The sequence below is a fragment of the Bombina bombina genome, chromosome 5 (assembly GCF_027579735.1).
Source record: "Bombina bombina isolate aBomBom1 chromosome 5, aBomBom1.pri, whole genome shotgun sequence".
Taxonomy (NCBI): domain Eukaryota; kingdom Metazoa; phylum Chordata; class Amphibia; order Anura; family Bombinatoridae; genus Bombina; species Bombina bombina.
Window position 1 is genome coordinate 677,972,268 of NC_069503.1, and position 15,120 is coordinate 677,987,387.

At 38.4% G+C, this 15,120-nt stretch overlaps 1 protein-coding gene across 1 annotated transcript in view; it reads right to left on the reverse strand.

Moving 5' to 3' along the window:
* The window catches only part of PHLPP1 (PH domain and leucine rich repeat protein phosphatase 1), a 533,157-nt gene that overhangs the window by 167,009 nt on the left and 351,028 nt on the right, over positions 1-15,120 (reverse strand). Inside the window, exons 10-11 of the mRNA XM_053714638.1 lie at positions 14,849-15,079; positions 826-1,028 (exon numbers count right to left, since the gene is read on the reverse strand). Coding sequence (XP_053570613.1) covers positions 826-1,028; positions 14,849-15,079 — 434 coding nt within the window. The remainder of the gene's footprint in view (positions 1-825; positions 1,029-14,848; positions 15,080-15,120) is intronic.

Genomic DNA, 15,120 nt, shown 5'->3' on the forward strand with positions numbered 1-15,120 from the left:
CTTCTGCTCTGACAATGTTACACAACTCTGAGGAGATTTTTTATCTCCCGGCAGGACAATGCTCCATGCCACACAGCCAGGTCAATCAGGGTGTGGATGGAGGAGCACCAGATAAAGACTCACTGCCAGCCAAATCTCCTGACCTGAACCCCATTGAAAACCTCTGGAATGTGATCAAGAGGAAGATGGAGGGTCACAAGCCTTTAAACAAATATGAGCTGCTTAAATTTTTGCGCCAGGAGTGGCATAAAGTCACCCAACAGCAATGTAAAAAAGCCTGGTGGAGAGCATGCCAAGATGCATGAAAGCAGAGACTGACAATCAGGGTTATTTCACCAAATATTGATTTCTAAACTCTTGCTAATTCAAAGCATTAGTATTGTGTTTAAAAATAAATTTGAACTCTTTCTTTTGGTGTTATTATTCGAGGTCTGAAAGTCTGCATATTTTTTGTTATTTTGACCATTTGTAATTTTCTGCAAATAAATGCTCTAAATTACATTTTTTATTTGGAATTTGGGAGAAATGTTGTCAGTAGTTCATTGAATAATACAAAAATCTTAATTTTACTCAAACACATACCTATAAATAGTAAAATCAGAGAAACTGATCATTTTGTACATATATATTTGTGTGTATGTGTGTATGAAAAACCTCAACGCCTACTACAGAAATGAATACGGTAATTTCGAAACTGAATACATCAACTTATCTTTAAAGTATATTATTTGATCGAACAAACCCTTTTAAGTTAGGTGAATCAAAAATAAGTCAAAAAATGTTTAAATGCTGAGCAGTCTCTTATTTGTTCCTATAAAATCATACCGTTAGATGATGCATAAAGTGCCTTTAAGAAAAAGCCACTAATCTTCAGGGATGTCAGACTATTCCTCTCGCAGTGCAGGACCTCCAAGTTGCTTAAGGTGGTTACATCTAGTTCACTCATCTTATTATCTCGTAAATCTAAATGGGTTATGTGAAGCAGAAAATCCACTTCATCTACCAACAAGAACTTGATTGCATTCAGCCTAGATGGGAATAATAAACAAAATAATCATCCATAATGTTTGATGTGTTATAACAAAGGTAGAACATTTTTAGGAAGAAAAAGCAGCCACACTGCTTTTTTTAAAAAAAGGGATTTACAACCCTCTCCTTGAAAAACAAGTTAAAGGGACATGAAAATGATGACATTTCTAGTTGCATATAAATATAAATTTAATTCCTGCAAAGGGGTTAAATACTTACAGTACAATACAGTAGAATTGCTAACCAAACAATCCATAACTAAAAGACAATTCCATACCACTTAGTATGAATTTCAAATGAGTAGCAAATTTCAAAGTTACTTCCATTTTCCCCACCTCTTGTATCATGTAACAGTCATCATCCAATCCCACATGCATATACTATGAGCTCTTGCACATGGCTCAGTAAAAGCATAAAAAAAAATCCAATTGACTTTCTGAAAGTGCATAAGCTATCTGAATGATGAAAGTTTAATTTTGACTTTAGTATCCCTTTAAAGTCAGCTCGACAGCAGCAATGCACTACTAAGGGCTAGATTTATTAAAGCTGAGGCGTACAGGGGCGCGTATACACGCCCCTATACGCCTCAGCTCGCCTGTGGCGGGGCAAAAATACCCGCAGGTATTCGGCATTGCACACGAGCGCAATTTTGCGCTCGCGTGCAATCCCGCCCCCTGCCCGCGCACAGCCAATCACGCGCGGGAAGGAGCTGTCAATCTCCTCAGTCTGACTAGACTGAAGAGATTGAATTTCGCCAGATTAGAGGTGGCGAAGAGGCTAAGGAAGCATCAGTCTGGTGACCGCTGCTTGATAAATGACGGCGAGCAAGTTCGAGAGAACTTGCTGCCGTAGGGGCTTAATAAATCTAGCCCTAAGAGCAGAGCACATACAGAGAGCCAATCTCAAGAGGTATATACGAGTAGCCAGCAATCAACAGCTAGCTTCAAGTAGTGCAAATGTTGATCCTGTGTGTATATAAACATGCTTTAAACAAATGATTCCAAGTAAATTTGAGAATAGACGTATATTAAAAAATGTTATACTTATTTGTAACCTTTTTACAGTAACCATATTAAAATAATACTTTGCTATCATTATCAAGATGTTCTACTAATTACAGGTATGGATACAATTACAAATGTACTTCTAAAAAAGCAGTTTCAAGATCCAGAAATAGCCTTAAAACATAACTCAATACTGTGCACACCTGTGGCCTTTTATAAGTTTATCTAAGTAAAGAACAATTCAACTGACTAACCATTAAAAAAAAAAAGAGAGAGAAATGTAGGATTTTGAATGTCTTGTACTTTATATAGATCCTGTTTAAAAGAGTATTTTAACCCGTACAATGGATTTCTATAAATGATCTTCAGTTTAAAATGGACAGTAAACCAAATTTCATGTTCCAAATATTTTAAATATTGACAGTTATTTGTCTGTAAAAATGTCTTGCTCTGTGCACAGTTTTTTTTTTTTTTTTTAGCTTTTGAGAAGGTGGGCGGTACAGACAAAGTCATACCCCAAGTCAATGAACAGTACACTCTCACTGCACTGGCTCACAGGCTAGCTGTGTGATGGGTCAGGTATGCGAGTAGTGAAAGCATGCTGTTCATAGGTCCATGGCGCAAGGCAGTATGGCTTTTGATTGGCTGTACCGCCTTGCCTTCTAAAAAGGTACAGTGAAAACACATACGCATTTGAAATATATTTTTATATAGCTTAAAATGTGGTTTAATGACCCTTTAAGATTCAATATTACTATGTTTTGTCACATATAATATAAATAGAAGAAAAGGTGAAACATATGTTCTAGTAAAAATTCATAAACACAGTAGAATAGCATAATCAATAAATACATAATAAATAGACAATGCAAAATCACTTAGTTTGAATTTTAAATTAGTAGTGACAGCCAGCAGCCAGTCACAAAGTGCATATATACAGGGAGTGCAGAATTATTAGGCAAATGAGTATTTTGACCACATCATCCTCTTTATGCATGTTGTCTTACTCCAAGCTGTATAAGCTCGAAAGCCTACTACCAATTAAGCATATTAGGTGATGTGCATCTCTGTAATGAGAAGGGGTGTGGTTTAATGACATCAACACCCTATATCAGGTGTGCATAATTATTAGGCAACTTCCTTTCCTTTAGCAAAATGGGTCAAAAGAAGGACTTGACAGGCTCAGAAAAGTCAAAAATAGTGAGATATCTTGTAGAGGGATGCAGCACTCTTAAAATTGCAAAGCTTCTGAAGCGTGATCATCGAACAATCAAGCGTTTCATTCAAAATAGTCAACAGGGTCGCAAGAAGCGTGTGGAAAAACCAAGGCACAAAATAACTGCCCATGAACTGAGAAGAGTCAAGCGTGCAGCTGCCAAGATGTCACTTGCCACCAGTTTGGCCATATTTCAGAGCTGCAAAATCACTGGAGTGCCCAAAAGCACAAGGTGTGCAATACTCAGAGACATGGCCAAGGTAAGAAAGGCTGAAAGACGACCACCACTGAACAAGACACACAAGCTGAAACGTCAAGATTGGGCCAAGAAATATCTCAAGACTGATTTTTCTAAGGTTTTATGGACTGATGAAATGAGAGTGAGTCTTGATGGGCCAGATGGATGGGCCTGTGGCTGGATTGGTAAAGGGCAGAGAGCTCCAGTCCGACTCAGACGCCAGCAAGGTGGAGGTGGAGTACTGGTTTGGGCTGGTATCATCAAAGATGAGCTTGTGGGGCCTTTTCGGGTTGAGGATGGAGTCAAGCTCAACTCCCAGGACTACTGCCAGTTTCTGGAAGACACCTTCTTCAAGCAGTGGTACAGGAAGAAGTCTGCATCCTTCAAGAAAAACATGATTTTCATGCAGGACAATGCTCCATCACACGCGTCCAAGTACTCCACAGCGTGGCTGGCAAGAAAGGGTATAAAAGAAGAAAATCTAATGACATGGCCTCCTTGTTCACCTGATCTGAACCCCATTGAGAACCTGTGGTCCATCATCAAATGTGAGATTTACAAGGAGGGAAAACAGTACACCTCTCTGAACAGTGTCTGGGAGGCTGTGGTTGCTGCTGCAAGCAATGTTGATGGTGAACAGATCAAAACACTGACAGAATCCATGGATGGCAGGCTTTTGAGTGTCCTTGCAAAGAAAGGTGGCTATATTGGTCACTGATTTGTTTTGTTTTTGAATGTCAGAAATGTATATTTGTGAATGTTGAGATGTTATATTGGTTTCACTGGTAAAAATAAATAATTGAAATGGGTATATATTTGTTTTTTGTTAAGTTGCCTAATAATTATGCACAGTAATAGTCACCTACACACAGATATCCTTATAAAATAGCTATAACTAAAAACAAACTAAAAACTACTTCCAAAACTATTCAGCTTTGATATTAATGAGTTTTTGGGTTCATTGAGAACATGGTTGTTGTTCAATAATAAAATTAATCCTCAAAAATACAACTTGCCTAATAATTCTGCACTCCCTGTAATTATAATAATTTATTTGTAGAGCGCCAACAAATTACGCAGATACGTATGTTCTGTGAATCTTGCACATTCTCAGTAGGGGCTGGTGCCTCAGAAATTGTGCATATAAAATGATTGTGCACATTTAGATAATAGAAGTAAATTGGAAAGTGTGCTATCTGAATCATGAAAACAAAATTGATGCTTACCTGATAAAATTTCTTTCTTGCCGGACATGGCGAGTCCACAACGTAATTTCAATTACTATTGGGATATTCAACTCCTGGTCAGCAGGAGGAGGCAAAGAGCACCCCAGCAAAGCTGTTGGGTGTAACTTCCCGTACCCATAATCCCCAGTCATTCAGCCAAAGGAAAATGGAAATAGAAGAAACACAAGGGTGAAAAGGTGCCTGAGGTTTACTCAAAAAAACTGCTGAATTATAATTAAAAAGATGGCGGCGGAGTCGTGGACTCTCCATGTCCGGAAAGAAATTTATCAGGTAAGCATAAATTTTGTTTTCTTTCCTATGACATGGAGAGTCCACAACGTCATTCCAATTACTAGTGGGAACCAATACCCAAGCTAGAGGACACGGAATGAACAGGGAGGGAAAACAAGACAGGCAGACCTAAACAGAAGGCACCACCGATTGAAGAACCTTTCTCCCAAAAGAAGCCTCAGCCGAGGCAAAAGTAGCAAATTTGGAAAAAGTATGCAAAGAGGACCAAGTTGCAGCCTTGCAAATCTGTTCCAGAGAAGCTTCATTTTTGAAAGCCCAAGAAGAGGAGACAGACCTAGTGGAATGAGCCGTAACTCTCTCGGGAGGCTGCTGTCCAGCAGTCTCATAAGCCAACTGATTCAAACTTCTCAACCAAAGAGACAGAGTAGTAGAAGTGGCCTTCTGACCCTTACGCTTTCCAGAGAAAACAAAAAATAAAGCAGAAGATTGCCGAAAATCTTTAGTAGCTTTTAAGTAAAATTTTATAGCCCGCACAACATCCAAATTATGCAAAAGACGTTCTTTATGAGAAGAAGGATTAGGACAAAAAGAAGAAACAATTTCCTGATTAATGTTTCAGTCTGACACCACCTTAGTGAGAAAGCCCAATTTAGTACGTAGGACCGCTTATCTGCATGAAAAATAAGATACGGTGAATCACAATGTAGAGCTGAAAGTTCAGAGACTCTGCAAGTGGAAGAAATAGCAAGGATAAAGAAAACCGTCCAAGATAACAACTTTATATCAACCGCATGTATCGGCTCAAACGGAGCCTGCTGCAAAATTTTAAGAACTAGGGGCGCGATCCGATAAAGATCGGAGTTTGCGGCGCAAGCGAGGGAACCCCCGCCGCCCGCAGTTTCAGCTTGCAACTCGAGCTATCCTATATACGGCGCCGTCAGAGGCTAAAGTGCCGTAAGTCTCACAATCCAGCGATGTCCAGAAATCTGCGTAAGCACAAATTTCTGGAGTCGCCAGTGACTTACGGCACTTTAGAAACTGCCGGCGCCTACAAAACCTGACTAAAGTTATTAAATCTCCCGTACTGTCTAACACGCCTCCCTAACATAGCCCGACACGTCTTACCCTCTATCCGCTATCCCCCTTCACTATCCTAACAATAAAAATGTATTAACCCCTAAACCGCCGCTCCCGGACCCCGCCGCCAGCTAATAAAGTTATTAACCCCTAAACCGCCGCTCGCGGACCCCACCATCAGCTATATTAAATCTATAACCCCCTAATGTGAGCCCCTACCCCGCCGCCATCTATCTTACCTACCCCCTAAAGTGAGCCCCTACCCCGCCGCCATCTATCTTACCTACCCCCTAAATTGAGCCCCCCTAAAGTGAGCCCCCCTACCCCGCCGCCATCTATCTTACCTACCCCCTAAAGTGAGCCCCTACCCCGCCATCTATTTTACCTACCCCCTAAAGTGAGCCCCTACCCCGCCATCTATTTTACCTACCCCCTAAAGTGAGCCCCCTACCCCGCCATCTATCTTACCTACCCCCTAAAGTGAGCCCCCCTACCCCGCCGCCATCTATCTTACCTACCCCCTACAGTGAGCCCCCCTAAAGTGAGCCCCCCTACCCCGCCGCCATCTATCTTACCTACCCCCTAAAGTGAGCCCCTACCCCGCCATCTATTTTACCTACCCCCTAAAGTGAGCCCCCTACCCCGCCATCTATCTTACCTACCCCCTAAAGTGAGCCCGCTACCCCGCCGCCATCTATCTTACCTACCCCCTAAAGTAATCCCCTACCCCGCCGCCATCTATCTTACCTACCCCCTAAAGTGAGCCTCCTACCCCGCCGCCATCTATTTTAAAAATATTAACCCCTAATTTAATCCCCCTACACCGCCGCCAGCTATATTAACCCTAATTATATTAGGGTTAATATAGTTATAATATTATATATATTAACTATATTAACCCTAATTTTATTAAGGTTAATAGGGTTAATATAGTTATTATATTATATATATTAACTATATTAACCCTAATTATATTAGGGTTAATATAGTTCATATAGTTATTATATTATATATATTAACTATATTAACCCTAATTATATTAGGGTTAATATAGTTAATATCGTTATTATATTATATATATATATTAAGTATAATAACCCTATCTAACTCTAACATCCCTAACTAAATTCTTATTAAAATAAATCTAATTAATATTAATATTATTAATTAAAATACTCCTATTTAAATCTAAATACTTACCTATAAAATAAACCCTAAGATAGCTACAATATAATTAATAATTACATTGTAGCTATTTTAGGGTTTATATTTATTTTAACTAGGTATAATAGCTATTAAATAGTTATTAACTATTTAATAGCTACCTAGTTAAAATAATTACCAATTTACCTGTAAAATAAATCCTAACCTAAGTTACAAATACACCTACACTATCAATAAATTAAATAAACTACAAATATCTAAACTAAAATACAATAAAATAATCTAAACTAAATGACAAAAAAAAACAAACACCAAATTACAAAAAATAAAAATAATTACAAGATTTTTAAGCTAATTACACCTATTATAAGCCCCCTAATAAAATAATAAAGCCCCCCAAAATAAAAAAAAATTCCCTACCCTATTCTAAATTAAAAAAGTTCAAAGCTCTTTTACCTTACCAGCCCTTAAAAGGGCCTTTTGCGGGGCATGCCCCAAAGCATTCTGCTCTTTTGCCTGTAAAAGAAAAACACAATACCACACCCCCAACATTACCACCCACCACCCACATACCCCTATTCTAAACCGGAGCATCCATCGGGCACGACGACTTCCCGACGAATGAGGTACCTTTAAATGACGTCATCCAAGATGGCGTCCATCGTATTCCGATTGGCTGATAGAATCCTAAAGTAGAAAAATCTGATTGGCTGATTCAATCAGCCAATCAGATTTTTCTACCTTAATTCCGATTGGCTGATAGAATCCTATAAGCCAATCGGAATTCGACGGACGCCATCTTGGATGACGTCATTTAAAGGTACATTCGTCGGGAAGTCGTCGTGCCGGATGGATGCTCCGCGGTGGAGGAGCGAAGAAAGAAGATTGAAGATGCCGCTTTGCTTGAAGACATCGCCAGATGGAAGAAGACATCGCCGGATGGAAGACGACTTCACTGCCGCTTGATTGGACATCGCCCGGATCGGATGAAGAGTTCGGCCCGGCTGGGTGAAGACAAGGTAGGGAGATCTTCAGGGGGGTAGTGTTAAGTTTTTTTAAGGGGAGTTTGGGTGGGTTTAGAATAGGGGTATGTGGGTGGTGGGTTGTAATGTTGGGGGGTGGTATTGTGTTTTTCTTTTACAGGCAAAAGAGCATAATTCTTTGGGCCATGCCCCGCAAAAGGCCCTTTTAAGGGCTGGTAAGGTAAAAGAGCTTTGAACTTTTTTAATTTAGAATAGGGTAGGGAATTTTTTTATTTTGGGGGGCTTTATTATTTTATTAGGGGGCTTAGAATAGGTGTAATTAGCTTAAAAATCTTGTAATTTTTTTTATTTTTTGTAATTTAGTTTAGATTATTTTATTGTATTTTAGTTTAGATATTTGTAGTTTATTTAATTTATTGATAGTGTAGGTGTATTTGTAACTTAGGTTAGGATTTATTTTACAGGTAAATTGGTAATTATTTTAACTAGGTAGCTATTAAATAGTTATTAACTATTTAATAGCTATTGTACCTAGTTAAAATAAATACAAAGTTACCTGTAAAATAAATATAAACCCTAAAATAGCTACATTGTAATTATTAATTATATTGTAGCTATCTTAGGGTTTATTTTATAGGTAAGTATTTAGATTTAAATAGGAATATTTTAATTAATAATATTAATATTGATTAGATTTATTTTAATAAGAATTTAGTTAGGGATGTTAGAGTTAGATAGGGTTATTATACTTAATATATATATATATATATATATATATATATATATATATATATATTATAATATAATAACGATATTAACTATATTAACCCTAATATAATTAGGGTTAATATAGTTAATATATCTGGCGGCAGTGTAGGGGGATTAAATTAGGGGTTTATAATTTTAAAATAGATGGCGGCGGTGTAAGGGGCTCACTTTAGGGGGTAGGTAAGATAGATGGCGGCGGTGTAAGGGACTCGCATTAGGGGGTATGTAATGTAGCTTGCGACTGTGTAGGGGGATCACATTAGGGGGTTATACTTTTATTGTAGGTGGCGGCGGGGTCCGTGTGCGGCGGTTTAGGGGTTAAACACTTTATTAGGGATTGCGGCGGGGGATTGCTGTTGACAGGTAGATAGACACTGCGCATGCGTTGTGTTAGGTTTTATTTAGCAGATCGCGTTTGACAGGTAGATAGACATTGTGCATGCGTTAGGTGTTAGGTTTATTTTGCATGGAGTTTAGGAGTTACGGGGCTCCAATAGACAGCGTAAGGCTTACTACGGCTGCATTATGTGGCGAGGTGAAAATGGAGTAAGATTTCTCCATTTTCGCCACGTAAGTCCTTACGCTGTATATTGGATACCAAACTGCGCTAGTTTGGTATACCTGCCTATGGCCCAAAAAACTACGGGCGACGGCAGAAATATACGAGCGTAACTTCTAGGTTACGCCGTATATAGGATACCAAACCAGCGCAAATTTCAGCGCCGCCGGCTTTTGCGGGCGACGCTGCATATCGGATCGGGCCCTAGGTTAAGGCTTCATGGAGGAACAACAGGTTTAAACACAGGCCTGATTCTAACCAGGGCCTGAACAGAAGCTTGAACATCTGGTAAGTCTATCAGACATTTATGCAAAAGGATAGACAACACAGAAATCTGACATTTTAGAGTACTGACCGACAAACCCTTCTCCAGGCCATACTAAAGAAAAGATAAAATCCGGGGATTCCTCAACCGGCTCCAGGAGAACCCTTTAGATATGCACCAATAAAGATATTTACGCCATATCTTATAGTAAATCTTGCGAGTAACCGGTTTCTGAGCCTGAAGCATAGTTTCAATGACCGCATCAGAAAAACCACGTCTAGACAGAACTAGGTCTTCAATCGCCACGTAGTCAGCTTCAGAAAATCTAGGTTTGGATGGAGGAAAGGACCCTGAATTAGAAGGTCCTTTCTCAGAGGTAACCTCCAAGGATATCAAAAGGCTCAACAGTACAAAACATAACCAAGCCGTAACAGCCAAATAATTGTCCGGACTTTAAATGTGCCCCTTGCCTTATGCTGCAGCTTTTCAGGTCACCGCAGCATTGGATCCCGGCTAGCCCCGACCTGCCCTGGAAGACCACGTCCCACTTAAGCATTGAAGATTTTGCCGTTGGCGTCACGGACACAGGTAGTATTGCTTACCACTCTTTGCAAATAAGGACATGACGGCTCCTGCACCTGTGAATATCTTATACACGCATGGCCTCTAAGGTATGCTTTATAAGTGATTTGATCACGCTCCTGGGTCAGGGGTTTGGTCCGGCTAGTTCGGCTGAGCGGCACTTTGGGGACTTTTAAGATAAAGAACCATTACTTTTGTGGATTACAAATATCGGACACCATTGGCTTATATATCTCTATCCAGCTCGCCCAGGTGCACCAGAAGCTCTCTCTCAGCCCATTGACTTTTATTTATCTGGGATCCCATGTATGAATGTGGTATGTTTGTGATATGTGTGATTTATTAAAGGATGTTTTAACTTTTGACACTTTTGTCTATTGAGTTTTTATTATCTACAGTTGTGCTGGTTTAGCCTAGACTTTTGGAAACCCCTTATTCTGGGGTATCTACTTTCTTGCTATGTTTGTTAAAAATATATTCTTCTAGGTAGCACCTGTTTTTCTTACAATAATTATTCCAGTTTGAGTGCAGCTGTTCTGCTTTTTTTCTTTGATCAATTAAAGTCCCTGTAAAATATCACTTCGATTTCAGACCTACCTGATTATTAAATATGGGAAAAGTTTACCATCACTCTAAAGCGAAATGATTTTAAATTGCACTGCCAATTTATTTCCCACTTACAAAGATGGCATAGTATTAGAATGGGGTGTGAAGCAAGCCTGGTGCAGCAGCTGCTGGCACTATCATTGGCAGCGTAGCATCAGATAAATTACTAAGCTCATAGCGAGAGATCCTATGTAAAATAATAGGAACAGATATGAGCTAATCTCAGCAACAAGTTTGGCACATTTATACTGGAGTACAGCTGGAAAAAGATGGTATAGAGCGGGGACACCGCTCATTCACACTCAGACTTGCCAGTGGCAAATGAAGACTGCAGACTCACTCTTAGAAGCACGCATAGTAAGGAACATAGGTGATGCAGTTAAAGGGACATAAAATCCAACATTTTTCTTTTAGGAATCAGATAGAACATACAATTTTAAACAACTTTCCAATTTACTTCTATTATCAAATGTTGTCTTTGTTTTCTTGTTAAAAAGCAGGAAGGTAAGTTCAGGAGTGTGCATGTGAAGTTTTGCAACAATGTTATACATAATCAAGAGCACTAGATGACAGCACTATTTTATGTCATGTAGTGTTCGAGACATATGACAACTACCTATCTAGATATCTCTTCAACAAAGAATAACATAAGAACAAAGCAAATTTGATAATAGATGTAAATTGGAAACATCTTTAAAATTGCAATATCTGAATCATGAAAAACATTTTGGGGTTCATGTCCCTTTAAAGACAACCTGTAGTTAAAAGTGCCTACAATTTTCTAATATTAGCTCAGAGTAACTGCACCAGACTGCATCAGTGGAGCAATAGTCCCTAAAAACAAGTCTCCCCACTGACAACAAAAATAAATCTGCCAAGACTAAATGTGTAAGAATTTCCAGGGCATCTCTCACTGACAGCTGTCATGTAAAAGTTCCTGATTTTGTCCACTATTGATAAGCCCTTGAAACGATAAGGTCTAGTAATGCTTTAAACAAACATTTCTTCTTAGAGAACAAATATAGCATTATCTTAAAAAGGCAATAACAAAGAGAATGTGTTACAAATATAAAATGCCACAAAAACGATCAATCTTACAGAATAAAAATTAAGTATATTCCTGTAGTACATACAAACCCCTTACTTGTAACAGCTGTTAACATTCCTTAAAAGGGAAATATCCAATTTTATTTTGCATGCAAAACATCAGCAACCCTGTGAGCTGCAGCCGACTACAAAGGCAGAGGAGGAAAATACCCGACTGAAAATAGCTGCTGGGGAATTTTAAGACCTGTACACATTCCTCAGCTGCAGTGAAAGGTAAATATGGATTATCAATAGTAAACTTCTGTAACCTTCAGTTGTCAAAGTGGTTTAGAGCAATTAGTGGATGGATCCCTTTTACACATCACAACTCCCATTTCTAGAACTACAAGTGAAATAACTGGAATTCCACAGTAGCCAAAGAACAGAGGGCACAGTCCGCTGAAGCTCCCAAACGGAATGCAGCTCTGAAATCTTAAATCTCAGGTACAGCACTGCTCATAAAAAGAAATAGGAATCTACAAGGAATAGGGAAGAAAACATCCTGGAGGGGGTGTTATTTCAGGGACTTGAATATAAAATGCTTAGTTATGTGTAAGGAAATAATGTTGCCATAAACTTTTGCTGTTTTATCTGCCATCTTTTAATTTTACCCTGAAAATTGAAGATTTGTTCTCATTTCTCAAAGCTGAAAATCCATCCTGGTGGCCTATCAAGGCTAGCCCTGCTGCATAGCTCCCCCTATTTGGCTTCATCATATAATGACTGCAAAACAGTTTGCTTTATACCAACATAATGATGGTGGCTAGGCTCTGTTATGTGCAGTCTCAAGCCTGGATTGGCTCCTACAAATAAGGCCTGGAGTGGAGTTTGTCCACTGAAAAAAAAAATGGAAAGACCAGATGTTACTTTAAAAAAAAAAAATGTTTGGACTTGTCTGATGTTATTCTACAGCAAGACAACGTGTGACAAGTAAGTTTATCACAGGTTACAGATCATTCTGCATAGACCGCTATAAATTCAATATCACCATTTGGAGCCAACTGGTTTCTTAAAGTTCTCATTCATATCAAAAAGAGTAGCATGTATAATACGCTGATTTGTTTTCTTTGTTTTTGCATGAAAAAATGTGAAGTAAAAGCTTTTAATATTCAAATTTAAACTATTAGTAAACCTTATAGCTAAGTGCTTTTCCTAGTTCATGCATAACTGCTGTCCCAGAGGAAACACAAATAGGTCAGGATTTCAGAGTCTCTAAATAAGCATAGAGTTAAAGGGACAAACACCTTGTGATTACAAGATGTTTCTGTTGTGTTGCTATTAGGGATGCACCAAAATTTCGGCCGCAGAAAGTTTCGGCCGAAAATGGCATTTCTGGCCATTTCGTTTTTCGGTTTTTTTGCCTGTTAGTTTCGGTAAAATTATTGTGTAGCATATTTCAAATTTGATGCTAGCCTAGAGCTGCTGTTTAAGTTTATTACTTCACTTACTGTTCTGCATATAATGAGTTTTCTAGGATTATACTTTATTTGGATAATTGGTAAAAAAAATGATTGTTACATAGAACTAAATGAAGAATAATACAGTATATTGATATTTATAATTGTTTTAAGTAGGGATGCACCAAAATTTTGGTCCCAGAAACATTTTGGTCGAAAATGGCATTATTGTTTGCCTGTTTTTTCTTTTCTTGGTAAAATTATTGTGTAGCATATTATTGTTTTAAGATATTTTTGTCCAATTTTAGTGTGTTACTTTCAATAAAAAAGTGTGGGCTTTTTTATTGGCTCTAATTATGCAAAAAAAAAAACTAAAAAAAAAAAATTATTTGAAAAAAATACATTTTCGGTATCAGTTTCGGTTTTTCGGCCAAGTGCATCCCGGATTTTCGGATTCGGTTTTGGTCCAGAATTTCCATTTCGGTGCATCACTAGTTGCAATAGATCACCATACCAGCCAAGTCTAAATGTTTTTAACAAATTAAGATTGTTTGAGGTAATCGTTTTTCAACAGCCAAACTCGGAAGAGCTAATCTGGGCTTCAGTCTGCACACAAGACCAGCTGTAAGCATTATGTTAGCAAATACATGGTTTTGCAGTTATCAGTTAAAGCCAGTTGAGGAAAGATATCCTATAGAGAGGTCAGCATTGTGCATTTCAAGTTCTGAGAATTTTCAGAGATTAATTTAATGAAACAGGGGAAAAATAAATGATCGTATAATGCAAAGTTTTTACGATGCATAACAAAACATTTTATATTAAAATCTTTGTGCAGGATTTCCATTAAAGACAAATAAAAAACAAAGTAAAAATGGATCTATATAAAGTCCTAGCAAAATGTTTTACTCAAGGATCATTGCCTTTCTCTCACTTCCAGTATCAGTCCCTAAACATAACTGTGAACCTGATTGGAGCATATGCACCATACACATGACTGACATTCAAGCACATGCGTATGTAATAATGAACCTCTCTATCTGCTTACAGAACAGTGTTATGGAAGGTTCCAGACTTAAAGGGATGTGAAGCACAATTTTTTCTTTCAGGATTAAGATAGAACAAACTTTTAAGCAACTTTCCAATTTCCTTCTATTTTCAAATCTGCTTCATTCTCTTGATATCATTTGCTGAAGGTGCAGTAATGCACTACTGAGAGCTAGCTGAACACATCTAGTCAGCCAATTACTAGAGACAAAAAAATTAAGTTACATTTAAACATTACAGAAAAAGTTATAATATTGCAAAGTATCACACTGTCACCACCCGGCTACTTTATAATGCTACCTTGTTGGCAAACTTTGCTATGGAGAACACTGGATCTATTAGCAAATGTTACCTTAAGTCCACATGCTTGATATGAGGCATTCTTCTGAGGGTCTGCAGATGAAGAACCTTCAAAGAGTTGCCAGACATGCAAAGCCTATCCATGGCAGCCATCTTCTCAAGAACTTCAGGAACCTCTGTGAACTCATTGAACGAAAGGCCAAGGTAGCTTAGCTGGTGCATATTCCCCAATTCATCAGGGAGTGACTGGAGGAAGTTACCATCCAGAAGGAACGTTTGCAAGCTAGGCAGAGAAGACATAAGTTTTTTTTTTTTTTGGTATGA